The 26,533-nt window shown below is 55.0% G+C and overlaps 5 protein-coding genes across 8 annotated transcripts; all 5 read left to right on the top strand.

The window, feature by feature from the left end:
* The first annotated feature begins 744 nt into the window (after nucleotides 1-744).
* On the top strand, nucleotides 745-3,413 carry LOC146761251 (coiled-coil domain-containing protein 81-like). 2 transcript variants are annotated; one of them, XM_085540978.1, is made up of 4 exons: nucleotides 745-1,656; nucleotides 1,902-2,049; nucleotides 2,242-2,498; nucleotides 2,699-3,413. In XM_085540978.1, exons 1-4 carry the CDS (start codon nucleotides 1,312-1,314, stop codon nucleotides 2,786-2,788), a joined length of 840 nt encoding a protein of 279 aa, XP_085397104.1. In that variant the 5' UTR covers nucleotides 745-1,311; the 3' UTR covers nucleotides 2,789-3,413. The 2 variants fall into 2 exon arrangements, with proteins under 2 accessions (XP_085397104.1, XP_085397103.1); XM_085540977.1 differs by lacking the exon at nucleotides 2,699-3,413 and having other exon boundaries at nucleotides 2,242-2,692.
* LOC146761250 (uncharacterized) lies at nucleotides 3,203-5,556 on the top strand. Its single transcript, XM_085542347.1, has 4 exons — nucleotides 3,203-3,216; nucleotides 3,295-3,419; nucleotides 3,938-4,049; nucleotides 4,372-5,556. The coding sequence occupies exons 1-4, from the start codon at nucleotides 3,203-3,205 to the stop codon at nucleotides 5,030-5,032; spliced, it is 912 nt and encodes a 303-aa protein (XP_085398473.1). The 3' UTR covers nucleotides 5,033-5,556.
* Nucleotides 5,557-9,463: 3,907 nt separating this feature from the next.
* On the top strand, nucleotides 9,464-12,293 carry LOC146761249 (coiled-coil domain-containing protein 81-like). 2 transcript variants are annotated; one of them, XM_085540976.1, is made up of 4 exons: nucleotides 9,464-10,917; nucleotides 11,163-11,310; nucleotides 11,503-11,759; nucleotides 11,960-12,293. In XM_085540976.1, the coding sequence occupies exons 1-4, from the start codon at nucleotides 10,573-10,575 to the stop codon at nucleotides 12,047-12,049; spliced, it is 840 nt and encodes a 279-aa protein (XP_085397102.1). In that variant the 5' UTR covers nucleotides 9,464-10,572; the 3' UTR covers nucleotides 12,050-12,293. The 2 variants fall into 2 exon arrangements, with proteins under 2 accessions (XP_085397102.1, XP_085397101.1); XM_085540975.1 differs by lacking the exon at nucleotides 11,960-12,293 and having other exon boundaries at nucleotides 11,503-11,953.
* A 170-nt stretch (nucleotides 12,294-12,463) lies between these two features.
* Nucleotides 12,464-14,817, top strand: LOC146761248 (uncharacterized). Its single transcript, XM_085542346.1, has 4 exons — nucleotides 12,464-12,477; nucleotides 12,556-12,680; nucleotides 13,199-13,310; nucleotides 13,633-14,817. Exons 1-4 carry the CDS (start codon nucleotides 12,464-12,466, stop codon nucleotides 14,291-14,293), a joined length of 912 nt encoding a protein of 303 aa, XP_085398472.1. The 3' UTR covers nucleotides 14,294-14,817.
* A 3,907-nt stretch (nucleotides 14,818-18,724) lies between these two features.
* On the top strand, nucleotides 18,725-21,935 carry LOC146761247 (coiled-coil domain-containing protein 81-like). Of its 2 annotated transcripts, XM_085540974.1 has the most exons (4): nucleotides 18,725-20,178; nucleotides 20,424-20,571; nucleotides 20,764-21,020; nucleotides 21,221-21,935. In XM_085540974.1, the coding sequence occupies exons 1-4, from the start codon at nucleotides 19,834-19,836 to the stop codon at nucleotides 21,308-21,310; spliced, it is 840 nt and encodes a 279-aa protein (XP_085397100.1). In that variant the 5' UTR covers nucleotides 18,725-19,833; the 3' UTR covers nucleotides 21,311-21,935. The 2 variants fall into 2 exon arrangements, with proteins under 2 accessions (XP_085397100.1, XP_085397099.1); XM_085540973.1 differs by lacking the exon at nucleotides 21,221-21,935 and having other exon boundaries at nucleotides 20,764-21,214.
* The last annotated feature ends 4,598 nt before the right edge of the window (nucleotides 21,936-26,533 follow it).

Here is a 26,533-nt window from a genome sequence, read left to right as displayed (position 1 = left end):
GGCCAGCCAGCCATTTTGTTGCCTGGCAGTGAGCCCCGGGCAGGCTGGATGTTGGCCTGGTAGGAATCCCCAAGCTGGCCAGCCAGCTTTTGACCTTGCCAGTGTTTGCTGGCCGGCGGCGGGCTTTTGGCCTGGCAGGGCTTCCCAGGCCTGCAGGCTTCAGGCCTGGCAGGGATCCCGAAGACGGCCTGCCGGCCTTTGGCCTGGCAGACACCCCACAGCCATCTGACCAGATGACTTTTGCCTTAGGGCCTCCCCGGCCAGCTGGCTTTTGGCCTGGCTGGGCCCACTCGAGCCACCCGGCTGGCGTTCGACCTGGTATGGCTCCTTGACCTGGCTGAGTTTTGGCCTGGCAGGGCCCCTGGTCCAGATGGCTTTTGGCCTGGCAGGGTCCCCGTAACCAGCCTGCCAGCTTCTGGCCTGGCAAGGCCCCCACAGGTCAGCCAGCTGGTTCTGTCCTGGCAGGGATCCCTGGGTCTGCCGGCTGGGTTTTGGCCTGGTAGGGCTTCCCTTTCCAGACGGCCAGCTTTCATCAAAGATTTGACATCTTCCTCAAGGCCTGAGTCCAGCCAGTCTACAGAGCCCCAAGACATACCATCCAGGCTGCCACTTTTGGCCTGGGGCTCACTCCAACTTCTGAAGCAGAGGACATGGAAGATCAGGTCTAAAAGGGCCTGCCCAGCCAGCCGGCCGCCTTTTGGCCTGGCAGGTCTCCTCAGGCTGTCCGGCTTCGGGCCTGCAGATCCCGTCTTGACCCCACAGGATCCCAACCCCCTTCCCCTTGGAAGGCTTCAAGGAAAGCCAATCTCTGGGATCCCCCAGACAAAGCACTCCCTGCCCGGTAGGGTCGCAGCAGCAATGGACTCACAACAGTGACACAGAAGATCCATGCCGGGTAATTTATTGAGCATCCTAACGAGGAACTGACAACTTCCAGGCACAATGAAGGCACTTTCTGACATCAAGTCGTCAGCATGACGGGTAGAGTGCTTTGGAACAAGACTTGTTTCCACATCGCCTCCTTGGAGATCAGTTTGGGCAACGGCTACAAAAGGAAAATGGGTAACGTTACACTGAGAGGAAAGACAGGAGAGGGAGAAAGCAGAGAGGGGTCAGCACCCCCACCCGGGGCGGGCAGCAGGCTGCTGTGCCAGCGTCATAATGGGCAGCGTCCAGCACTGGCCATGATGTCACAGCGGCGCTGTGGCAACGTTTGTGACACGGCCACCCAGGAGGGGTGTGAAGGGGGAGCGCGGCACTGGGTCCTGCATCCTGAAGGAGCATCTGGTAGAGAGCAGACGCATCTGAAGGATGAGCTCCGGCATGGCTGCTGCCAACAAGGAGCAACCCGCTGGTATAAGGCGGAACAGGATGAACTTCTGTGGGGACGGCCCCACAGTGAGGCGTACCTCTGGACCGATACACATTGACACTGAAGGTACGTGGGCCCACAGCCCCCATGGAAGCGGTGCAGAATCCAGTCTTGGGACGGAGATAACACTTTCTATCTGCCACCTCACTCCTGCCTGGCAGCAGAAGGGGTGCTGGGAAGCAGCAGATGCAGAGTGTGACCTGATTTTCCTTTGCCCTCCAGAGCGAGTTGCCGTCTGGAATGCGGTGGCCGCCTATGTACAAGAGCAGCTCCTGATGCACAAGGTGTGTTGGCTGTCAGGTTCCTCCTCTCCCTGTCCAGCTCAGCCTAGAGATCCTCTGAGTCTTCCCCTGCACAGAAAGCAGGGAACTCACCCCGCATTTCACTTCTGGGCATCCCACGGGCTTCCTGTCAATGCAGTATCACTTGTGCTGGTGGTGTAGTATCTCAGGGCCGATGAAAGTCAACGCCAGCCCTTTCTCCAGCAAGCCCATAACCCTTCCACACCTTGTTTTTCTTTCACTTGCAGGGAGTCTGGATTCCCACCTTCGGCTCCTTTGACATCATCTCCAGAGAAATCACGACTGCAAACGTGACTCTGCAGTGGCCCGTGTTTCAGCTGGCTACAAACCTCGTAGCCATGCACGGCCTCCAGTCCCACGGGGAGTCCCTGCCAGGTAGGAGGGGGGATTAAACCTTTGCTGGCTTCATGGAGGGGGCAAACAGGGCCACCGCCTCCATCCTCCACCTCTCCCTCTGAGGAGCGTGTCCAAGTATAGGGCCGTTCTGGTTGATGCCCACCAGAAGCAGTTCTAGGGAAGAAGCTGTGGAACAGCAACCGTATCAACTCCGTCCCTGGCGTTTTTCAGCCTACAGGAAGCTGGAGCCCCTGAAGCGCAGCCAGGTGGCCGCAGATGCCTCTCTGAGCTGGCACATAGTGCAGGCTAGCATCCAGAACACTGTGTTCCTGATATCCAGCTGCCTGAAAATTGGGGAGAAAGTTGCCATTGTCCTGAAGGACATTGGAGTGATCTTCATTGATGGAATGACCTTCCAAATGAAGTTCTACTATGACTTCCTCCAGAAGCTGTCAGGGAAAGAGAACCTCAGAAAAGCTGTTCTCAAGGTGAGCTGTAGGTTTGTTTGTGGACCGGACAGTCCCGTGAGCCTTGCTGTGCCCACACACGGCCCACCAAGACCTGGCCATCTGCATGGGCTGTGCAAGTGCTGTGGTGCTGTCAGCTCTCCCTGGCTTAGGCTCCTCATGTCCCCAGTGCCTCAGCTGTGACAAGGATGTCTCACATCCTCTCTGTTCCTCCCCTGCAGGCCCCCTGGCTGATGAAGATGGTGATGCCCCGGGTGGCACCAGTGGCCTCCCTGTCACCCTCTGGCTGCCTTGTTGTCTTTCCAGAGTGAGTATGTTGGGAGCTGTAGCTGCTGCTCGATGCAGCATCTCAGCTCTCATTCCGCAGTGCTTGTTCCTTGTGTCCACGGGTGTCCTGCCCATGAGGATATCTTGTAGAATCATAGAATCATTTGAGCCAAAAGGAACCCTGAAAGAGCACCTAGTCCCACTCCCCTGCAGGGAACAGGGACACCTACCTACCGCCAGATGAGGTTGCTCTGAGCGTGCTCCAGCCCGACCTTGAACGCCTGTCCGGGCACCCAGCACGTCTCTGGACAAGATGTTCCAGTGCCTCACCAGCCTTCTGCCAGAAACTTCCTTATTTCCAATCTAAATCTTCCCTCCTTCTGTTTGAGACTGTTTCCCCTTGTCCTATCCCAACTGACCCTGCTAAAGACTTTAGAAAGGAGTGGCCTTCATGCAGCATGAAAATGTGCCTGTGAGCACACAACCAGAGAGCAACTCAGGCTGGTGGTGCACTGCGTCACACCAATGACTGTCTTCTCCTCTCTTAAAGGTTTCAAATGGAGTTGGTGCCCAAACCACCATCCTTGCCACGCCGCAAGTCCTCAGGAAGCTTCCCTGCTGAGAGGAAACTTAAGGAAGGGGACACTTTGCCACCTCTTGCCCAGGGCAAAAGAGGTAAAACATCTTGCAACTTCTTTCCGCGGCACGGGCAACCATCGTGAGATGGGAATTCCCTCGCTGGCCATCAGCCAAAGGCAGTGACTTGCGTTGAGGCTTCACGCCAGCTGAGCGCAGCCTCATCTCATGAGGAACTGTAGGCCTTGCCAAAACTAAGGTGCTGTGTGTGACATGCTCCTATCCCCGGCTGTGGCAGGAGGATGTCGGGATCTTAGGCCCTACCCCTGCCCCAGTGGAAGGACACGGTCCCCAAAAGACACCCTGTCAGCTCATTATCACCACCCAGCTCTGCTTTCCCAAAGACAACATTGCTAACGCAGTCCCAGAACAGAGCTGAATTGCGGAGAGGAGGAGTGGGGCCAGAGATGGTTTCAGGGAGGCTCTGAGGGCAGTGCAGATGGCAGCAGTGGGGGGAGCAGAGCGGCCCTCTTGGATGTTTTGGCAACAGGCCGGAGCACCCCTTGTGAGTGAACCAAAGGGTTTACAATGAATCTCCTCTGTCTTCCTAATTCCAGTGAGATCTGCTAGACGGCCAAGCTTCGTCAGGTGCTTGAGCACTACAAGTGTAGATGGAGAGCACTTAAGGCGGATAAGGTACCTCCTGCAGAAGGAGAGCTCTAAGTCCAGGTGAGGCCAGATGCTCTGGGTTGGGATGTGCATGGGGGTGATTTACTGAGCCAACGAGAGCCCGTTCCCTAACCCCAAATGGTCACTGTTTGTGGCTGCCCAACAATGCTGAAGACAGCACCCAGAGTGCTGGCATGGGGAAGCCGGGAAGACCCGAGCTCACAGGGCTGGCCCCCTCCAGATCTCAGGAGAGCCATGGGCCAGCCGGTGAGCTGTCTGTGGGAAGGCTGCATTGCAGCCAAGGGTCCCGGCTCAGGCTTGCAGCATGTGGCCCTGAAGTCATCACCCACTAAGGCAGACTCCTCTTGCTCTGTCCTTTCAGACTGCTGCCAGAGATCCAAGCAGTGCCTAAAACCCCAGAGCAGCCTGTGAGCTGTGAGCTGCGGGGCCAGGCAGGAGCCCGAAACCAAGATGAACTTGGCCAAGCACGAAGCACTCAGCGTGTCAGGTTCCGTTCTGAAGCTGAAAATGACCACCATGAGGGTGCAGGGTTGAAAGTGAAAACCAAGACCTCACACCCTCGGGGCATCTTGAGGAAGTCACCATCTTCCACCGAAGATTCCGCATCTTCCTCAAGGGCTGAGTCCAGCCAGTCCACGGAGACCAAAGGCAGACCATCCAGGCTGGCATTTGTCGCTAAGGATTCATTCAAACTTCACAAGGAGAGGATGAGGCGAGCACAGGAGGAACGTGAGGAGGAGACCGAAGACAGACCATCCAGGCCGCCACTTCTGTCTCAGGATTCATTCAAACTTAACAAGGAGAGGATGAGACGAGCAAAGGATGAACAAGAGGAAGAGATCAAAGGCAGACCATCCAGGCGGCCATTTCTGGCTCAGGATTCATTCAGACTTAACAAGGAGAGGATGAGGCGAGCACAGGATGAACGTGAGGAGCCGGCAGCATCTACATCTCATGATGACTCCAGCCGGTCTGAGGGGTCCTCCATTGACAGATCTGGATGGCTGCCACCCATAAATTAAGTTAACATGGTCTCGGAACACCAAACGCCCACCTCTCAGGAATAGCACAACCTAGCCACGCTGATGCAGGCGTGGGGTGCCCAGGACAAACAGAGCACCATTTGAGACTGCAAAACAGATGCATGAATACCACCTGCATCATATCTAAAACGAGACCAGGCTGCCCAGGGCCCCATCCAACCTGGCCTTGAGCATCTCCAGAGATGGGACATCTACAACCTCTCTGGGCATCTGGTTCCAGTATCCCACCACTCTCTCTGGAAATAATTTCTCCCTGATATCCACTCTTAACCTCCCCTCCCTCAACCCAAAACCACTTCCCCTTGTCCTGCCATTATCTACCCTTGTAAAGTGTTGGCTCCCCTCCTGTATGTAAACTCCCCTTATGTACTGGAAGGCCGCAATGAGGTCACCCTGTAGCCTTCTGTTCTCCAGGCCAAACAAGAAGATCTAGAGTGAAACGTAGAGGGGAAAAACAGCCAATAAAGCTTTATCAAGGGCCTATCCCTTATAAATCCCCAAAATGTCTGTGGAAGTGTCATTGCTTCTTTTTACGGCAGCTCTTGTGCTGGTGGAGGGGAAAAGAATTGCGAGAGGGCACCGGAACAACTGATGATGCTCCTCATAAGGCCTGTGCTCCAGACCCTTCACCAGCTTTGTCGCCCTCTTTGAACACACCCCTGGCCCTCCATGTCTTTCTTGCAGTGCAGGATACAAAACTGAACACAGTACTCGAGGTACGGCCTCACCAGAGCTGAGTACAGGGGGACAATCACTGCACTGACCCCTGGGGAGCACCACTCGTGACCAGTCACCAGCTGGATTTAACTCCAGTCACCACCGCTCCCTGGGCCCGGCCGTACCAGCTCCTTACCCAGCCAAGGGTGTACCTGTCCAAGGCACGGGCTGCCAGCTTCTGGAGGAGAATGCTGTGGGAGACAGTGTCAAAGGCTTTGCTGAAGTCTGGGTAGACCACATCAACAGCCTTTCCCTCGTCCACCAGATGGGTCCCTCGATCATAGAAGGAGCTCTTTTCCTTGGCCTCCATGCCTCAGTTTAGCCTCAAGACTGCTAAGCTGCAAGGCCTCTTGGCCAGGCTCTTGGCCTCCCTCTAGGCTGTTTTACCTTAAGGCCTCTAAGCCTCCTGGGAAACCTCTAAGCCTTTAGGCCTCCCTCTATGCCTCTAGGGCAGCTTGCAGGCAACTGTGCCTCCAGGTGTGTCTAAGCCTCCTTTTTGGACTCTCCAATTTTAAGCCTCTGTATCTCCTTCTGGGCCTTCTGCACCCTAGGTCTCTAGGCATCTTGGCCAGCCCCTAGCTCTTTAGAAATCTATGCCTAAAGGCTTGGCCGCTAAGCCTCTGAGCCCTAGGACCTAAATTCTGGCCTTGAGGCCTCTGCTGCTCTTGGCTGGCATCGTGGCCTCCCTCTGGGTCTCTGGAACTGTGGCAGTAGAGGCTGAAGCTCCCAAGCTGTGCTCCATTTTGTGTTGTTGCCGTGTGACTGGCAGCAGAGGGGCAGTCTGACAGAATGGGGTCTGACACAGAAGTGCAGATGGAGACAAGGGGGGGAGCTGAATTCCTCCGTGAGGAAACAATGGCACCCACTGACATCCATTGATGCTTGCTGGATGTCGATGGAGACCAAGCAAAGGATGTGAGCGCGGTGAGGGGTGGGTGGTGCATTTCAGCAGTGGGACAGTGACGTGGCAGACATGCCATGTTCCAGAGAGCCGTGCAGAGCTGCCACACCGCAAAATGAAGAGCGTCCAGATCAGCACATCTGTGCACGCTGGCTGATGGCGGTGACTGTGTTGCTCTATTAAATAGCCTTATTGCGCTCACTGCATCTGCTGTCATTTCCATGGAAATACCCAGGAGGCATTACTTTTGGAGAAACCTACGTACAGATGCCACATTGACTCTGCCCTATATTTCCCAGTTTTCCCCTCAGTTCCCACTGTGTCCGATAGAACCACCTCTGCCCGATAAACTCTGTCCCATAACCCCCACAGCTTTGCTCCGTAAGCTCTGCACCATAAGCTTCTACTTTGCCTATACGCTATGGGCTCTTTGGGTCCCTATGGGGCTCTACACACCATGGCCACCACTTTCCGCTGCAGACAAGGGGACAGGGATGGGGCTGTTTCTGCCCTCCTTATCACCTGGCCCCACCTCTGCCTTTTTGTCCCCTCTTTGTCCTTGGCAAGTGACAAATTCCCATGGTGGGGCCACAGGGGTGATCCATTCCCACAGTCTGTCAGGGGCAGGAACCCACAAAACCCATAGAGAATCACAAAAACATCATGGAGAGTCATAGAGCCCTACAGAGCCACATAAGAACCATGGGGAGCCAAAAGGAACAAATAGAGACCCATACAGGAGCAATAATGTCACATTGTCACACAGGGACCAGCAGGGACCCATAGAAGTGCATATGGAAACATACTGCCCTGTAGCAACCCATAGTGCCCCACAGCCAATTACGCTGCGGTTCACTCACCATGGGTCAAGATTCACAGCATTGTGGGATAGCCTGGGCGACCAATCCACACTCTTGGACACCCTCCATCTCCCGTGGCTCCCACACCAACCCCACAGCACTACCCACACTAAGCCCTGCCCCACAAATGCAGCTGCTGCTGCTCAACAATTCTTACTGGCTGAAAGCAGGAGAGTTGTGAGATCCAAAGGGAACTGACCAGAGGTTGGGGCTGGAAGGTGCCACGATCAGAGCAGATTCACCACCAGCTCCATGTGGGGGAACATCAGCCCCACCGAGGTGTGTGTGTGTGTCCCATAGCTGCCCCTTAGTAGCCCCAGAGCCATCCTAGAGCAGCCCCAGAACAGCCCCATCACTGCAAAGGAGTTGGGCTTGGTTACAAATGTTGCCCTGATCTGTTGGCCTTGTCCGTCCCCAGTTGGAGGGGTTACAAAGTACCTGGAGGATACAACGTGTTGTGTAAGTCCAATAAAACACGGGATCACACAAAGTACAAATGTCTGAGTTACAACGGCACACAACACCAACTTGCCACAGACACCAGCCAGTGATTCTGCAGGAGTGGTGACACAAATATTACAGCACGAAAAAAAGGTAGGAAGTGAGAAGAAACCAGCATACGTTTGACAACAACCAGTAGTAATAAACAAACAAGTAAAACAAATAGCGGTATCTGTGTCAGCTGCTTTCTGCAGCCAGGATCCAGAATGGAATTCTTCGGTGCAGGTTGTGGCGTTTATGAACAGCCACACCATGTTACACTGCAGTTCATGTACCAGAAGCACATCTGGTCCCACTGGGCACCATGTGGACTTGCCATCATCTCAAAGATGATTCAGCGTCTTGAGAACTTTCCACTTGAGCATTTCCAAAGCAATTCAAATGCTGAGAGATGTAAATGCTGGTTTGGCAAGTTCAAGTACTGTTGGTCTGCTGAACTTTTCACAGGGCAGCGTGTAGGATACCCCACAGTATGAACCATAACGGGGGTAATCTCAGAAACACAGACGTCTCTATCATGGAGTTATCTGTGTCAGTCTGTCTGCGGGGGGAGGATTGGGGTGGGGAAGTCAGTAGGTCTGTGTGCCCGCCAGCCCCCAACAAATGGGAAGGGAAAAGGGAAAGGGGTAGGGAGATGGGAGATGGGAGATGGGCTCAAGGAAAACCAACAGAGCAGCAGCAATGATCTAAGGAGAAAAACTAATTTCACTAACTATGATATGGGAATGCAAGGTAACACTATGTAATACAATGTAATTGAGATTGTAGGCAAGCAAATCGAGTGAAATAAGAGGCAGAGAGAGGTTTCCGGAGACCAAGAACCCTGCTCTGCAGTGGAAGGTGCACGGCTTTAAAGATGCCAGCAGAGAGAGAGAGAGCGTCCCTTCCGTGATGTATTTCCCTCTCAGGCCGTAAGGTGCTCTGGGCCGTGTAGCTCCTCTTCTCTGTGCTCCACAGGATGTCATGAGGTGGGATACCAAGAGCAAAATGTACCAAGGCACCAAACAGGCCCCACAGGCCGGACAGACAGCTTCTAGCCTGGCAGGGAGCCTCAGGCTGGATGGGTTTTGGCCTGGTAGGGACCCTGGCCTGCAGGCTTTTGGCCTGGAAGGGCTTCCCCGGCCAGCTGGCTTTTAGCCTGGCAGGGCCCCCCTAACTGGATTACCAGCTTCAGGCTTGCAAGGTCCCCCCAGACTGCCTGGATGGCTTTTGGCCTCTCAGGCCCCGCAGGCCAGCCAGCCATTTTGTTGCCTGGCAGTGAGCCCCGGGCAGGCTGGATGTTGGCCTGGTAGGAATCCCCAAGCTGGCCAGCCAGCTTTTGACCTTGCCAGTGTTTGCTGGCCGGCGGCGGGCTTTTGGCCTGGCAGGGCTTCCCAGGCCTGCAGGCTTCAGGCCTGGCAGGGATCCCGAAGACGGCCTGCCGGCCTTTGGCCTGGCAGACACCCCACAGCCATCTGACCAGATGACTTTTGCCTTAGGGCCTCCCCGGCCAGCTGGCTTTTGGCCTGGCTGGGCCCACTCGAGCCACCCGGCTGGCGTTCGACCTGGTATGGCTCCTTGACCTGGCTGAGTTTTGGCCTGGCAGGGCCCCTGGTCCAGATGGCTTTTGGCCTGGCAGGGTCCCCGTAACCAGCCCGCCAGCTTCTGGCCTGGCAAGGCCCCCACAGGTCAGCCAGCTGGTTCTGTCCTGGCAGGGATCCCTGGGTCTGCCGGCTGGGTTTTGGCCTGGTAGGGCTTCCCTTTCCAGACGGCCAGCTTTCATCAAAGATTTGACATCTTCCTCAAGGCCTGAGTCCAGCCAGTCTACAGAGCCCCAAGACATACCATCCAGGCTGCCACTTTTGGCCTGGGGCTCACTCCAACTTCTGAAGCAGAGGACATGGAAGATCAGGTCTAAAAGGGCCTGCCCAGCCAGCCGGCTGCCTTTTGGCCTGGCAGGTCTCCTCAGGCTGTCCGGCTTCGGGCCTGCAGATCCCGTCTTGACCCCACAGGATCCCAACCCCCTTCCCCTTGGAAGGCTTCAAGGAAAGCCAATCTCTGGGATCCCCCAGACAAAGCACTCCCTGCCCGGTAGGGTCGCAGCAGCAATGGACTCACAACAGTGACACAGAAGATCCATGCCGGGTAATTTATTGAGCATCCTAACGAGGAACTGACAACTTCCAGGCACAATGAAGGCACTTTCTGACATCAAGTCGTCAGCATGACGGGTAGAGTGCTTTGGAACAAGACTTGTTTCCACATCGCCTCCTTGGAGATCAGTTTGGGCAACGGCTACAAAAGGAAAATGGGTAACGTTACACTGAGAGGAAAGACAGGAGAGGGAGAAAGCAGAGAGGGGTCAGCACCCCCACCCGGGGCGGGCAGCAGGCTGCTGTGCCAGCGTCATAATGGGCAGCGTCCAGCACTGGCCATGATGTCACAGCGGCGCTGTGGCAACGTTTGTGACACGGCCACCCAGGAGGGGTGTGAAGGGGGAGCGCGGCACTGGGTCCTGCATCCTGAAGGAGCATCTGGTAGAGAGCAGACGCATCTGAAGGATGAGCTCCGGCATGGCTGCTGCCAACAAGGAGCAACCCGCTGGTATAAGGCGGAACAGGATGAACTTCTGTGGGGACGGCCCCACAGTGAGGCGTACCTCTGGACCGATACACATTGACACTGAAGGTACGTGGGCCCACAGCCCCCATGGAAGCGGTGCAGAATCCAGTCTTGGGACGGAGATAACACTTTCTATCTGCCACCTCACTCCTGCCTGGCAGCAGAAGGGGTGCTGGGAAGCAGCAGATGCAGAGTGTGACCTGATTTTCCTTTGCCCTCCAGAGCGAGTTGCCGTCTGGAATGCGGTGGCCGCCTATGTACAAGAGCAGCTCCTGATGCACAAGGTGTGTTGGCTGTCAGGTTCCTCCTCTCCCTGTCCAGCTCAGCCTAGAGATCCTCTGAGTCTTCCCCTGCACAGAAAGCAGGGAACTCACCCCGCATTTCACTTCTGGGCATCCCACGGGCTTCCTGTCAATGCAGTATCACTTGTGCTGGTGGTGTAGTATCTCAGGGCCGATGAAAGTCAACGCCAGCCCTTTCTCCAGCAAGCCCATAACCCTTCCACACCTTGTTTTTCTTTCACTTGCAGGGAGTCTGGATTCCCACCTTCGGCTCCTTTGACATCATCTCCAGAGAAATCACGACTGCAAACGTGACTCTGCAGTGGCCCGTGTTTCAGCTGGCTACAAACCTCGTAGCCATGCACGGCCTCCAGTCCCACGGGGAGTCCCTGCCAGGTAGGAGGGGGGATTAAACCTTTGCTGGCTTCATGGAGGGGGCAAACAGGGCCACCGCCTCCATCCTCCACCTCTCCCTCTGAGGAGCGTGTCCAAGTATAGGGCCGTTCTGGTTGATGCCCACCAGAAGCAGTTCTAGGGAAGAAGCTGTGGAACAGCAACCGTATCAACTCCGTCCCTGGCGTTTTTCAGCCTACAGGAAGCTGGAGCCCCTGAAGCGCAGCCAGGTGGCCGCAGATGCCTCTCTGAGCTGGCACATAGTGCAGGCTAGCATCCAGAACACTGTGTTCCTGATATCCAGCTGCCTGAAAATTGGGGAGAAAGTTGCCATTGTCCTGAAGGACATTGGAGTGATCTTCATTGATGGAATGACCTTCCAAATGAAGTTCTACTATGACTTCCTCCAGAAGCTGTCAGGGAAAGAGAACCTCAGAAAAGCTGTTCTCAAGGTGAGCTGTAGGTTTGTTTGTGGACCGGACAGTCCCGTGAGCCTTGCTGTGCCCACACACGGCCCACCAAGACCTGGCCATCTGCATGGGCTGTGCAAGTGCTGTGGTGCTGTCAGCTCTCCCTGGCTTAGGCTCCTCATGTCCCCAGTGCCTCAGCTGTGACAAGGATGTCTCACATCCTCTCTGTTCCTCCCCTGCAGGCCCCCTGGCTGATGAAGATGGTGATGCCCCGGGTGGCACCAGTGGCCTCCCTGTCACCCTCTGGCTGCCTTGTTGTCTTTCCAGAGTGAGTATGTTGGGAGCTGTAGCTGCTGCTCGATGCAGCATCTCAGCTCTCATTCCGCAGTGCTTGTTCCTTGTGTCCACGGGTGTCCTGCCCATGAGGATATCTTGTAGAATCATAGAATCATTTGAGCCAAAAGGAACCCTGAAAGAGCACCTAGTCCCACTCCCCTGCAGGGAACAGGGACACCTACCTACCGCCAGATGAGGTTGCTCTGAGCGTGCTCCAGCCCGACCTTGAATGCCTGTCCGGGCACCCAGCACGTCTCTGGACAAGATGTTCCAGTGCCTCACCAGCCTTCTGCCAGAAACTTCCTTATTTCCAATCTAAATCTTCCCTCCTTCTGTTTGAGACTGTTTCCCCTTGTCCTATCCCAACTGACCCTGCTAAAGACTTTAGAAAGGAGTGGCCTTCATGCAGCATGAAAATGTGCCTGTGAGCACACAACCAGAGAGCAACTCAGGCTGGTGGTGCACTGCGTCACACCAATGACTGTCTTCTCCTCTCTTAAAGGTTTCAAATGGAGTTGGTGCCCAAACCACCATCCTTGCCACGCCGCAAGTCCTCAGGAAGCTTCCCTGCTGAGAGGAAACTTAAGGAAGGGGACACTTTGCCACCTCTTGCCCAGGGCAAAAGAGGTAAAACATCTTGCAACTTCTTTCCGCGGCACGGGCAACCATCGTGAGATGGGAATTCCCTCGCTGGCCATCAGCCAAAGGCAGTGACTTGCGTTGAGGCTTCACGCCAGCTGAGCGCAGCCTCATCTCATGAGGAACTGTAGGCCTTGCCAAAACTAAGGTGCTGTGTGTGACATGCTCCTATCCCCGGCTGTGGCAGGAGGATGTCGGGATCTTAGGCCCTACCCCTGCCCCAGTGGAAGGACACGGTCCCCAAAAGACACCCTGTCAGCTCATTATCACCACCCAGCTCTGCTTTCCCAAAGACAACATTGCTAACGCAGTCCCAGAACAGAGCTGAATTGCGGAGAGGAGGAGTGGGGCCAGAGATGGTTTCAGGGAGGCTCTGAGGGCAGTGCAGATGGCAGCAGTGGGGGGAGCAGAGCGGCCCTCTTGGATGTTTTGGCAACAGGCCGGAGCACCCCTTGTGAGTGAACCAAAGGGTTTACAATGAATCTCCTCTGTCTTCCTAATTCCAGTGAGATCTGCTAGACGGCCAAGCTTCGTCAGGTGCTTGAGCACTACAAGTGTAGATGGAGAGCACTTAAGGCGGATAAGGTACCTCCTGCAGAAGGAGAGCTCTAAGTCCAGGTGAGGCCAGATGCTCTGGGTTGGGATGTGCATGGGGGTGATTTACTGAGCCAACGAGAGCCCGTTCCCTAACCCCAAATGGTCACTGTTTGTGGCTGCCCAACAATGCTGAAGACAGCACCCAGAGTGCTGGCATGGGGAAGCCGGGAAGACCCGAGCTCACAGGGCTGGCCCCCTCCAGATCTCAGGAGAGCCATGGGCCAGCCGGTGAGCTGTCTGTGGGAAGGCTGCATTGCAGCCAAGGGTCCCGGCTCAGGCTTGCAGCATGTGGCCCTGAAGTCATCACCCACTAAGGCAGACTCCTCTTGCTCTGTCCTTTCAGACTGCTGCCAGAGATCCAAGCAGTGCCTAAAACCCCAGAGCAGCCTGTGAGCTGTGAGCTGCGGGGCCAGGCAGGAGCCCGAAACCAAGATGAACTTGGCCAAGCACGAAGCACTCAGCGTGTCAGGTTCCGTTCTGAAGCTGAAAATGACCACCATGAGGGTGCAGGGTTGAAAGTGAAAACCAAGACCTCACACCCTCGGGGCATCTTGAGGAAGTCACCATCTTCCACCGAAGATTCCGCATCTTCCTCAAGGGCTGAGTCCAGCCAGTCCACGGAGACCAAAGGCAGACCATCCAGGCTGGCATTTGTCGCTAAGGATTCATTCAAACTTCACAAGGAGAGGATGAGGCGAGCACAGGAGGAACGTGAGGAGGAGACCGAAGACAGACCATCCAGGCCGCCACTTCTGTCTCAGGATTCATTCAAACTTAACAAGGAGAGGATGAGACGAGCAAAGGATGAACAAGAGGAAGAGATCAAAGGCAGACCATCCAGGCGGCCATTTCTGGCTCAGGATTCATTCAGACTTAACAAGGAGAGGATGAGGCGAGCACAGGATGAACGTGAGGAGCCGGCAGCATCTACATCTCATGATGACTCCAGCCGGTCTGAGGGGTCCTCCATTGACAGATCTGGATGGCTGCCACCCATAAATTAAGTTAACATGGTCTCGGAACACCAAACGCCCACCTCTCAGGAATAGCACAACCTAGCCACGCTGATGCAGGCGTGGGGTGCCCAGGACAAACAGAGCACCATTTGAGACTGCAAAACAGATGCATGAATACCACCTGCATCATATCTAAAACGAGACCAGGCTGCCCAGGGCCCCATCCAACCTGGCCTTGAGCATCTCCAGAGATGGGACATCTACAACCTCTCTGGGCATCTGGTTCCAGTATCCCACCACTCTCTCTGGAAATAATTTCTCCCTGATATCCACTCTTAACCTCCCCTCCCTCAACCCAAAACCACTTCCCCTTGTCCTGCCATTATCTACCCTTGTAAAGTGTTGGCTCCCCTCCTGTATGTAAACTCCCCTTATGTACTGGAAGGCCGCAATGAGGTCACCCTGTAGCCTTCTGTTCTCCAGGCCAAACAAGAAGATCTAGAGTGAAACGTAGAGGGGAAAAACAGCCAATAAAGCTTTATCAAGGGCCTATCCCTTATAAATCCCCAAAATGTCTGTGGAAGTGTCATTGCTTCTTTTTACGGCAGCTCTTGTGCTGGTGGAGGGGAAAAGAATTGCGAGAGGGCACCGGAACAACTGATGATGCTCCTCATAAGGCCTGTGCTCCAGACCCTTCACCAGCTTTGTCGCCCTCTTTGAACACACCCCTGGCCCTCCATGTCTTTCTTGCAGTGCAGGATACAAAACTGAACACAGTACTCGAGGTACGGCCTCACCAGAGCTGAGTACAGGGGGACAATCACTGCACTGACCCCTGGGGAGCACCACTCGTGACCAGTCACCAGCTGGATTTAACTCCAGTCACCACCGCTCCCTGGGCCCGGCCGTACCAGCTCCTTACCCAGCCAAGGGTGTACCTGTCCAAGGCACGGGCTGCCAGCTTCTGGAGGAGAATGCTGTGGGAGACAGTGTCAAAGGCTTTGCTGAAGTCTGGGTAGACCACATCAACAGCCTTTCCCTCGTCCACCAGATGGGTCCCTCGATCATAGAAGGAGCTCTTTTCCTTGGCCTCCATGCCTCAGTTTAGCCTCAAGACTGCTAAGCTGCAAGGCCTCTTGGCCAGGCTCTTGGCCTCCCTCTAGGCTGTTTTACCTTAAGGCCTCTAAGCCTCCTGGGAAACCTCTAAGCCTTTAGGCCTCCCTCTATGCCTCTAGGGCAGCTTGCAGGCAACTGTGCCTCCAGGTGTGTCTAAGCCTCCTTTTTGGACTCTCCAATTTTAAGCCTCTGTATCTCCTTCTGGGCCTTCTGCACCCTAGGTCTCTAGGCATCTTGGCCAGCCCCTAGCTCTTTAGAAATCTATGCCTAAAGGCTTGGCCGCTAAGCCTCTGAGCCCTAGGACCTAAATTCTGGCCTTGAGGCCTCTGCTGCTCTTGGCTGGCATCGTGGCCTCCCTCTGGGTCTCTGGAACTGTGGCAGTAGAGGCTGAAGCTCCCAAGCTGTGCTCCATTTTGTGTTGTTGCCGTGTGACTGGCAGCAGAGGGGCAGTCTGACAGAATGGGGTCTGACACAGAAGTGCAGATGGAGACAAGGGGGGGAGCTGAATTCCTCCTTGAGGAAACAATGGCACCCACTGACATCCATTGATGCTTGCTGGATGTCGATGGAGACCAAGCAAAGGATGTGAGCGCGGTGAGGGGTGGGTGGTGCATTTCAGCAGTGGGACAGTGACGTGGCAGACATGCCATGTTCCAGAGAGCCGTGCAGAGCTGCCACACCGCAAAATGAAGAGCGTCCAGATCAGCACATCTGTGCACGCTGGCTGATGGCGGTGACTGTGTTGCTCTATTAAATAGCCTTATTGCGCTCACTGCATCTGCTGTCATTTCCATGGAAATACCCAGGAGGCATTACTTTTGGAGAAACCTACGTACAGATGCCACATTGACTCTGCCCTATATTACCCAGTTTTCCCCTCAGTTCCCACTGTGTCCGATAGAACCACCTCTGCCCGATAAACTCTGTCCCATAACCCCCACAGCTTTGCTCCGTAAGCTCTGCACCATAAGCTTCTACTTTGCCTATACGCTATGGGCTCTTTGGGTCCCTATGGGGCTCTACACACCATGGCCACCACTTTCCGCTGCAGACAAGGGGACAGGGATGGGGCTGTTTCTGCCCTCCTTATCACCTGGCCCCACCTCTGCCTTTTTGTCCCCTCTTTGTCCTTGGCAAGTGACAAATTCCCATGGTGGGGCCACAGGGGTGATCCATTCCCACAGTCTGTCAGGGGCAGGAACCCACAAAACCCATAGAGAATCACAAAAACATCATGGAGAGTCATAGAGCCCTACAGAGCCACATAAGAACCATGGGGAGCCAAAAGGAACAAATAGAGACCCATACAGGAGCAATAATGTCACATTGTCACACAGGGACCAGCAGGGACCCATAGAAGTGCATATGGAAACATACTGCCCTGTAGCAACCCATAGTGCCCCACAGCCAATTACGCTGCGGTTCACTCACCATGGGTCAAGATTCACAGCATTGTGGGATAGCCTGGGCGACCAATCCACACTCTTGGACACCCTCCATCTCCCGTGGCTCCCACACCAACCCCACAGCACTACCCACACTAAGCCCTGCCCCACAAATGCAGCTGCTGCTGCTCAACAATTCTTACTGGCTGAAAGCAGGAGAGTTGTGAGATCCAAAGGGAACTGACCAGAAGTTGGGGCTGGAAGGTGCCACGATCAGAGCAGATTCACCACCAGCTCCATGTGGGGGAACATCAGCCCCACCGAGGTGTGTGTGTGTGTCCCATAGCTGCCCCTTAGTAGCCCCAGAGCCATCCTAGAGCAGCCCCAGAACAGCCCCATCACTGCAAAGGAGTTGGGCTTGGTTACAAATGTTGCCCTGATCTGTTGGCCTTGTCCGTCCCCAGTTGGAGGGGTTACAAAGTACCTGGAGGATACAACATGTTGTGTAAGTCCAATAAAACACGGGATCACACAAAGTACAAATGTCTGAGTTACAACGGCACACAACACCAACTTGCCACAGACACCAGCCAGTGATTCTGCAGGAGTGGTGACACAAATATTACAGCACGAAAAAAAGGTAGGAAGTGAGAAGAAACCAGCATACGTTTGACAACAACCAGTAGTAATAAACAAACAAGTAAAACAAATAGCGGTATCTGTGTCAGCTGCTTTCTGCAGCCAGGATCCAGAATGGAATTCTTCGGTGCAGGTTGTGGCGTTTATGAACAGCCACACCATGTTACACTGCAGTTCATGTACCAGAAGCACATCTGGTCCCACTGGGCACCATGTGGACTTGCCATCATCTCAAAGATGATTCAGCGTCTTGAGAACTTTCCACTTGAGCATTTCCAAAGCAATTCAAATGCTGAGAGATGTAAATGCTGGTTTGGCAAGTTCAAGTACTGTTGGTCTGCTGAACTTTTCACAGGGCAGCGTGTAGGATACCCCACAGTATGAACCATAACGGGGGTAATCTCAGAAACACAGACGTCTCTATCATGGAGTTATCTGTGTCAGTCTGTCTGCGGGGGGAGGATTGGGGTGGGGAAGTCAGTAGGTCTGTGTGCCCGCCAGCCCCCAACAAATGGGAAGGGAAAAGGGAAAGGGGTAGGGAGATGGGAGATGGGAGATGGGCTCAAGGAAAACCAACAGAGCAGCAGCAATGATCTAAGGAGAAAAACTAATTTCACTAACTATGATATGGGAATGCAAGGTAACACTATGTAATACAATGTAATTGAGATTGTAGGCAAGCAAATCGAGTGAAATAAGAGGCAGAGAGAGGTTTCCGGAGACCAAGAACCCTGCTCTGCAGTGGAAGGTGCACGGCTTTAAAGATGCCAGCAGAGAGAGAGAGAGCGTCCCTTCTGTGATGTATTTCCCTCTCAGGCCGTAAGGTGCTCTGGGCCGTGTAGCTCCTCTTCTCTGTGCTCCACAGGATGTCATGAGGTGGGATACCAAGAGCAAAATGTACCAAGGCACCAAACAGGCCCCACAGGCCGGACAGACAGCTTCTAGCCTGGCAGGGAGCCTCAGGCTGGATGGGTTTTGGCCTGGTAGGGACCCTGGCCTGCAGGCTTTTGGCCTGGAAGGGCTTCCCCGGCCAGCTGGCTTTTAGCCTGGCAGGGCCCCCCTAACTGGATTACCAGCTTCAGGCTTGCAAGGTCCCCCCAGACTGCCTGGATGGCTTTTGGCCTCTCAGGCCCCGCAGGCCAGCCAGCCATTTTGTTGCCTGGCAGTGAGCCCCGGGCAGGCTGGATGTTGGCCTGGTAGGAATCCCCAAGCTGGCCAGCCAGCTTTTGACCTTGCCAGTGTTTGCTGGCCGGCGGCGGGCTTTTGGCCTGGCAGGGCTTCCCAGGCCTGCAGGCTTCAGGCCTGGCAGGGATCCCGAAGACGGCCTGCCGGCCTTTGGCCTGGCAGACACCCCACAGCCATCTGACCAGATGACTTTTGCCTTAGGGCCTCCCCGGCCAGCTGGCTTTTGGCCTGGCTGGGCCCACTCGAGCCACCCGGCTGGCGTTCGACCTGGTATGGCTCCTTGACCTGGCTGAGTTTTGGCCTGGCAGGGCCCCTGGTCCAGATGGCTTTTGGCCTGGCAGGGTCCCCGTAACCAGCCCGCCAGCTTCTGGCCTGGCAAGGCCCCCACAGGTCAGCCAGCTGGTTCTGTCCTGGCAGGGATCCCTGGGTCTGCCGGCTGGGTTTTGGCCTGGTAGGGCTTCCCTTTCCAGACGGCCAGCTTTCATCAAAGATTTGACATCTTCCTCAAGGCCTGAGTCCAGCCAGTCTACAGAGCCCCAAGACATACCATCCAGGCTGCCACTTTTGGCCTGGGGCTCACTCCAACTTCTGAAGCAGAGGACATGGAAGATCAGGTCTAAAAGGGCCTGCCCAGCCAGCCGGCTGCCTTTTGGCCTGGCAGGTCTCCTCAGGCTGTCCGGCTTCGGGCCTGCAGATCCCGTCTTGACCCCACAGGATCCCAACCCCCTTCCCCTTGGAAGGCTTCAAGGAAAGCCAATCTCTGGGATCCCCCAGACAAAGCACTCCCTGCCCGGTAGGGTCGCAGCAGCAATGGACTCACAACAGTGACACAGAAGATCCATGCCGGGTAATTTATTGAGCATCCTAACGAGGAACTGACAACTTCCAGGCACAATGAAGGCACTTTCTGACATCAAGTCGTCAGCATGACGGGTAGAGTGCTTTGGAACAAGACTTGTTTCCACATCGCCTCCTTGGAGATCAGTTTGGGCAACGGCTACAAAAGGAAAATGGGTAACGTTACACTGAGAGGAAAGACAGGAGAGGGAGAAAGCAGAGAGGGGTCAGCACCCCCACCCGGGGCGGGCAGCAGGCTGCTGTGCCAGCGTCATAATGGGCAGCGTCCAGCACTGGCCATGATGTCACAGCGGCGCTGTGGCAACGTTTGTGACACGGCCACCCAGGAGGGGTGTGAAGGGGGAGCGCGGCACTGGGTCCTGCATCCTGAAGGAGCATCTGGTAGAGAGCAGACGCATCTGAAGGATGAGCTCCGGCATGGCTGCTGCCAACAAGGAGCAACCCGCTGGTATAAGGCGGAACAGGATGAACTTCTGTGGGGACGGCCCCACAGTGAGGCGTACCTCTGGACCGATACACATTGACACTGAAGGTACGTGGGCCCACAGCCCCCATGGAAGCGGTGCAGAATCCAGTCTTGGGACGGAGATAACACTTTCTATCTGCCACCTCACTCCTGCCTGGCAGCAGAAGGGGTGCTGGGAAGCAGCAGATGCAGAGTGTGACCTGATTTTCCTTTGCCCTCCAGAGCGAGTTGCCGTCTGGAATGCGGTGGCCGCCTATGTACAAGAGCAGCTCCTGATGCACAAGGTGTGTTGGCTGTCAGGTTCCTCCTCTCCCTGTCCAGCTCAGCCTAGAGATCCTCTGAGTCTTCCCCTGCACAGAAAGCAGGGAACTCACCCCGCATTTCACTTCTGGGCATCCCACGGGCTTCCTGTCAATGCAGTATCACTTGTGCTGGTGGTGTAGTATCTCAGGGCCGATGAAAGTCAACGCCAGCCCTTTCTCCAGCAAGCCCATAACCCTTCCACACCTTGTTTTTCTTTCACTTGCAGGGAGTCTGGATTCCCACCTTCGGCTCCTTTGACATCATCTCCAGAGAAATCACGACTGCAAACGTGACTCTGCAGTGGCCCGTGTTTCAGCTGGCTACAAACCTCGTAGCCATGCACGGCCTCCAGTCCCACGGGGAGTCCCTGCCAGGTAGGAGGGGGGATTAAACCTTTGCTGGCTTCATGGAGGGGGCAAACAGGGCCACCGCCTCCATCCTCCACCTCTCCCTCTGAGGAGCGTGTCCAAGTATAGGGCCGTTCTGGTTGATGCCCACCAGAAGCAGTTCTAGGGAAGAAGCTGTGGAACAGCAACCGTATCAACTCCGTCCCTGGCGTTTTTCAGCCTACAGGAAGCTGGAGCCCCTGAAGCGCAGCCAGGTGGCCGCAGATGCCTCTCTGAGCTGGCACATAGTGCAGGCTAGCATCCAGAACACTGTGTTCCTGATATCCAGCTGCCTGAAAATTGGGGAGAAAGTTGCCATTGTCCTGAAGGACATTGGAGTGATCTTCATTGATGGAATGACCTTCCAAATGAAGTTCTACTATGACTTCCTCCAGAAGCTGTCAGGGAAAGAGAACCTCAGAAAAGCTGTTCTCAAGGTGAGCTGTAGGTTTGTTTGTGGACCGGACAGTCCCGTGAGCCTTGCTGTGCCCACACACGGCCCACCAAGACCTGGCCATCTGCATGGGCTGTGCAAGTGCTGTGGTGCTGTCAGCTCTCCCTGGCTTAGGCTCCTCATGTCCCCAGTGCCTCAGCTGTGACAAGGATGTCTCACATCCTCTCTGTTCCTCCCCTGCAGGCCCCCTGGCTGATGAAGATGGTGATGCCCCGGGTGGCACCAGTGGCCTCCCTGTCACCCTCTGGCTGCCTTGTTGTCTTTCCAGAGTGAGTATGTTGGGAGCTGTAGCTGCTGCTCGATGCAGCATCTCAGCTCTCATTCCGCAGTGCTTGTTCCTTGTGTCCACGGGTGTCCTGCCCATGAGGATATCTTGTAGAATCATAGAATCATTTGAGCCAAAAGGAACCCTGAAAGAGCACCTAGTCCCACTCCCCTGCAGGGAACAGGGACACCTACCTACCGCCAGATGAGGTTGCTCTGAGCGTGCTCCAGCCCGACCTTGAACGCCTGTCCGGGCACCCAGCACGTCTCTGGACAAGATGTTCCAGTGCCTCACCAGCCTTCTGCCAGAAACTTCCTTATTTCCAATCTAAATCTTCCCTCCTTCTGTTTGAGACTGTTTCCCCTTGTCCTATCCCAACTGACCCTGCTAAAGACTTTAGAAAGGAGTGGCCTTCATGCAGCATGAAAATGTGCCTGTGAGCACACAACCAGAGAGCAACTCAGGCTGGTGGTGCACTGCGTCACACCAATGACTGTCTTCTCCTCTCTTAAAGGTTTCAAATGGAGTTGGTGCCCAAACCACCATCCTTGCCACGCCGCAAGTCCTCAGGAAGCTTCCCTGCTGAGAGGAAACTTAAGGAAGGGGACACTTTGCCACCTCTTGCCCAGGGCAAAAGAGGTAAAACATCTTGCAACTTCTTTCCGCGGCACGGGCAACCATCGTGAGATGGGAATTCCCTCGCTGGCCATCAGCCAAAGGCAGTGACTTGCGTTGAGGCTTCACGCCAGCTGAGCGCAGCCTCATCTCGTGAGGAACTGTAGGCCTTGCCAAAACTAAGGTGCTGTGTGTGACATGCTCCTATCCCCGGCTGTGGCAGGAGGATGTCGGGATCTTAGGCCCTACCCCTGCCCCAGTGGAAGGACACGGTCCCCAAAAGACACCCTGTCAGCTCATTATCACCACCCAGCTCTGCTTTCCCAAAGACAACATTGCTAACGCAGTCCCAGAACAGAGCTGAATTGCGGAGAGGAGGAGTGGGGCCAGAGATGGTTTCAGGGAGGCTCTGAGGGCAGTGCAGATGGCAGCAGTGGGGGGAGCAGAGCGGCCCTCTTGGATGTTTTGGCAACAGGCCGGAGCACCCCTTGTGAGTGAACCAAAGGGTTTACAATGAATCTCCTCTGTCTTCCTAATTCCAGTGAGATCTGCTAGACGGCCAAGCTTCGTCAGGTGCTTGAGCACTACAAGTGTAGATGGAGAGCACTTAAGGCGGATAAGGTACCTCCTGCAGAAGGAGAGCTCTAAGACCAGGTGAGGCCAGATGCTCTGGGTTGGGATGTGCATGGGGGTGATTTACTGAGCCAACGAGAGCCCGTTCCCTAACCCCAAATGGTCACTGTTTGTGGCTGCCCAACAATGCTGAAGACAGCACCCAGAGTGCTGGCATGGGGAAGCCGGGAAGACCCGAGCTCACAGGGCTGGCCCCCTCCAGATCTCAGGAGAGCCATGGGCCAGCCGGTGAGCTGTCTGTGGGAAGGCTGCATTGCAGCCAAGGGTCCCGGCTCAGGCTTGCAGCATGTGGCCCTGAAGTCATCACCCACTAAGGCAGACTCCTCTTGCTCTGTCCTTTCAGACTGCTGCCAGAGATCCAAGCAGTGCCTAAAACCCCAGAGCAGCCTGTGAGCTGTGAGCTGCGGGGCCAGGCAGGAGCCCGAAACCAAGATGAGCTTGGCCAAGCACGAAGCACTCAGCGTGTCAGGTTCCGTTCTGAAGCTGAAAATGACCACCATGAGGGTGCAGGGTTGAAAGTGAAAACCAAGACCTCACACCCTCGGGGCATCTTGAGGAAGTCACCATCTTCCACCGAAGATTCCGCATCTTCCTCAAGGGCTGAGTCCAGCCAGTCCACGGAGACCAAAGGCAGACCATCCAGGCTGGCATTTGTCGCTAAGGATTCATTCAAACTTCACAAGGAGAGGATGAGGCGAGCACAGGAGGAACGTGAGGAGGAGACCGAAGACAGACCATCCAGGCCGCCACTTCTGTCTCAGGATTCATTCAAACTTAACAAGGAGAGGATGAGACGAGCAAAGGATGAACAAGAGGAAGAGATCAAAGGCAGACCATCCAGGCGGCCATTTCTGGCTCAGGATTCATTCAGACTTAACAAGGAGAGGATGAGGCGAGCACAGGATGAACGTGAGGAGCCGGCAGCATCTACATCTCATGATGACTCCAGCCGGTCTGAGGGGTCCTCCATTGACAGATCTGGATGGCTGCCACCCATAAATTAAGTTAACATGGTCTCGGAACACCAAACGCCCACCTCTCAGGAATAGCACAACCTAGCCACGCTGATGCAGGCGTGGGGTGCCCAGGACAAACAGAGCACCATTTGAGACTGCAAAACAGATGCATGAATACCACCTGCATCATATCTAAAACGAGACCAGGCTGCCCAGGGCCCCATCCAACCTGGCCTTGAGCATCTCCAGAGATGGGACATCTACAACCTCTCTGGGCATCTGGTTCCAGTATCCCACCACTCTCTCTGGAAATAATTTCTCCCTGATATCCACTCTTAACCTCCCCTCCCTCAACCCAAAACCACTTCCCCTTGTCCTGCCATTATCTACCCTTGTAAAGTGTTGGCTCCCCTCCTGTATGTAAACTCCCCTTATGTACTGGAAGGCCGCAATGAGGTCACCCTGTAGCCTTCTGTTCTCCAGGCCAAACAAGAAGATCTAGAGTGAAACGTAGAGGGGAAAAACAGCCAATAAAGCTTTATCAAGGGCCTATCCCTTATAAATCCCCAAAATGTCTGTGGAAGTGTCATTGCTTCTTTTTACGGCAGCTCTTGTGCTGGTGGAGGGGAAAAGAATTGCGAGAGGGCACCGGAACAACTGATGATGCTCCTCATAAGGCCTGTGCTCCAGACCCTTCACCAGCTTTGTCGCCCTCTTTGAACACACCCCTGGCCCTCCATGTCTTTCTTGCAGTGCAGGATACAAAACTGAACACAGTACTCGAGGTACGGCCTCACCAGAGCTGAGTACAGGGGGACAATCACTGCACTGACCCCTGGGGAGCACCACTCGTGACCAGTCACCAGCTGGATTTAACTCCAGTCACCACCGCTCCCTGGGCCCGGCCGTACCAGCTCCTTACCCAGCCAAGGGTGTACCTGTCCAAGGCACAGGCTGCCAGCTTCTGGAGGAGAATGCTGTGGGAGACAGTGTCAAAGGCTTTGCTGAAGTCTGGGTAGACCACATCAACAGCCTTTCCCTCGTCCACCAGATGGGTCCCTCGATCATAGAAGGAGCTCTTTTCCTTGGCCTCCATGCCTCAGTTTAGCCTCAAGACTGCTAAGCTGCAAGGCCTCTTGGCCAGGCTCTTGGCCTCCCTCTAGGCTGTTTTACCTTAAGGCCTCTAAGCCTCCTGGGAAACCTCTAAGCCTTTAGGCCTCCCTCTATGCCTCTAGGGCAGCTTGCAGGCAACTGTGCCTCCAGGTGTGTCTAAGCCTCCTTTTTGGACTCTCCAATTTTAAGCCTCTGTATCTCCTTCTGGGCCTTCTGCACCCTAGGTCTCTAGGCATCTTGGCCAGCCCCTAGCTCTTTAGAAATCTATGCCTAAAGGCTTGGCCGCTAAGCCTCTGAGCCCTAGGACCTAAATTCTGGCCTTGAGGCCTCTGCTGCTCTTGGCTGGCATCGTGGCCTCCCTCTGGGTCTCTGGAACTGTGGCAGTAGAGGCTGAAGCTCCCAAGCTGTGCTCCATTTTGTGTTGTTGCCGTGTGACTGGCAGCAGAGGGGCAGTCTGACAGAATGGGGTCTGACACAGAAGTGCAGATGGAGACAAGGGGGGGAGCTGAATTCCTCCTTGAGGAAACAATGGCACCCACTGACATCCATTGATGCTTGCTGGATGTCGATGGAGACCAAGCAAAGGATGTGAGCGCGGTGAGGGGTGGGTGGTGCATTTCAGCAGTGGGACAGTGACGTGGCAGACATGCCATGTTCCAGAGAGCCGTGCAGAGCTGCCACACCGCAAAATGAAGAGCGTCCAGATCAGCACATCTGTGCACGCTGGCTGATGGCGGTGACTGTGTTGCTCTATTAAATAGCCTTATTGCGCTCACTGCATCTGCTGTCATTTCCATGGAAATACCCAGGAGGCATTACTTTTGGAGAAACCTACGTACAGATGCCACATTGACTCTGCCCTATATTTCCCAGTTTTCCCCTCAGTTCCCACTGTGTCCGATAGAACCACCTCTGCCCGATAAACTCTGTCCCATAACCCCCACAGCTTTGCTCCGTAAGCTCTGCACCATAAGCTTCTACTTTGCCTATACGCTATGGGCTCTTTGGGTCCCTATGGGGCTCTACACACCATGGCCACCACTTTCCGCTGCAGACAAGGGGACAGGGATGGGGCTGTTTCTGCCCTCCTTATCACCTGGCCCCACCTCTGCCTTTTTGTCCCCTCTTTGTCCTTGGCAAGTGACAAATTCCCATGGTGGGGCCACAGGGGTGATCCATTCCCACAGTCTGTCAGGGGCAGGAACCCACAAAACCCATAGAGAATCACAAAAACATCATGGAGAGTCATAGAGCCCTACAGAGCCACATAAGAACCATGGGGAGCCAAAAGGAACAAATAGAGACCCATACAGGAGCAATAATGTCACATTGTCACACAGGGACCAGCAGGGACCCATAGAAGTGCATATGGAAACATACTGCCCTGTAGCAACCCATAGTGCCCCACAGCCAATTACGCTGCGGTTCACTCACCATGGGTCAAGATTCACAGCATTGTGGGATAGCCTGGGCGACCAATCCACACTCTTGGACACCCTCCATCTCCCGTGGCTCCCACACCAACCCCACAGCACTACCCACACTAAGCCCTGCCCCACAAATGCAGCTGCTGCTGCTCAACAATTCTTACTGGCTGAAAGCAGGAGAGTTGTGAGATCCAAAGGGAACTGACCAGAGGTTGGGGCTGGAAGGTGCCACGATCAGAGCAGATTCACCACCAGCTCCATGTGGGGGAACATCAGCCCCACCGAGGTGTGTGTGTGTGTCCCATAGCTGCCCCTTAGTAGCCCCAGAGCCATCCTAGAGCAGCCCCAGAACAGCCCCATCACTGCAAAGGAGTTGGGCTTGGTTACAAATGTTGCCCTGATCTGTTGGCCTTGTCCGTCCCCAGTTGGAGGGGTTACAAAGTACCTGGAGGATACAACGTGTTGTGTAAGTCCAATAAAACACGGG

This window comes from Coturnix japonica, chromosome 3, assembly GCF_054131305.1.
Source record: "Coturnix japonica strain WE chromosome 3, WE-NBRP24, whole genome shotgun sequence".
Taxonomy (NCBI): domain Eukaryota; kingdom Metazoa; phylum Chordata; class Aves; order Galliformes; family Phasianidae; genus Coturnix; species Coturnix japonica.
Note: the sequence above shows the minus strand (reverse complement) of the source record. Positions and strands in the feature narration are given on the sequence as shown.

Bases quoted from the DNA above. Each gene is read 5' to 3' on its own strand.
- LOC146761250 (XM_085542347.1), top strand. The intron at 3,420-3,937 runs GTAAAACATCTT...TCCTAATTCCAG, and splicing joins TCTTGCCCAGGGCAAAAGAG to TGAGATCTGCTAGACGGCCA. The intron at 4,050-4,371 runs GTGAGGCCAGAT...CTGTCCTTTCAG, and splicing joins AAGGAGAGCTCTAAGTCCAG to ACTGCTGCCAGAGATCCAAG.
- LOC146761249 (XM_085540975.1), top strand. From the start codon at position 10,573: ATGAGCTCCGGCATGGCTGCTGCCAACAAGGAGCAACCCGCTGGTATA. The intron at 10,918-11,162 runs GTGTGTTGGCTG...TTTCACTTGCAG, and splicing joins AGCAGCTCCTGATGCACAAG to GGAGTCTGGATTCCCACCTT. The intron at 11,311-11,502 runs GTAGGAGGGGGG...GGCGTTTTTCAG, and splicing joins CCACGGGGAGTCCCTGCCAG to CCTACAGGAAGCTGGAGCCC.
- LOC146761247 (XM_085540973.1), top strand. From the start codon at position 19,834: ATGAGCTCCGGCATGGCTGCTGCCAACAAGGAGCAACCCGCTGGTATA. The intron at 20,179-20,423 runs GTGTGTTGGCTG...TTTCACTTGCAG, and splicing joins AGCAGCTCCTGATGCACAAG to GGAGTCTGGATTCCCACCTT. The intron at 20,572-20,763 runs GTAGGAGGGGGG...GGCGTTTTTCAG, and splicing joins CCACGGGGAGTCCCTGCCAG to CCTACAGGAAGCTGGAGCCC.
- LOC146761248 (XM_085542346.1), top strand. The intron at 12,681-13,198 runs GTAAAACATCTT...TCCTAATTCCAG, and splicing joins TCTTGCCCAGGGCAAAAGAG to TGAGATCTGCTAGACGGCCA. The intron at 13,311-13,632 runs GTGAGGCCAGAT...CTGTCCTTTCAG, and splicing joins AAGGAGAGCTCTAAGTCCAG to ACTGCTGCCAGAGATCCAAG.
- LOC146761251 (XM_085540977.1), top strand. From the start codon at position 1,312: ATGAGCTCCGGCATGGCTGCTGCCAACAAGGAGCAACCCGCTGGTATA. The intron at 1,657-1,901 runs GTGTGTTGGCTG...TTTCACTTGCAG, and splicing joins AGCAGCTCCTGATGCACAAG to GGAGTCTGGATTCCCACCTT. The intron at 2,050-2,241 runs GTAGGAGGGGGG...GGCGTTTTTCAG, and splicing joins CCACGGGGAGTCCCTGCCAG to CCTACAGGAAGCTGGAGCCC.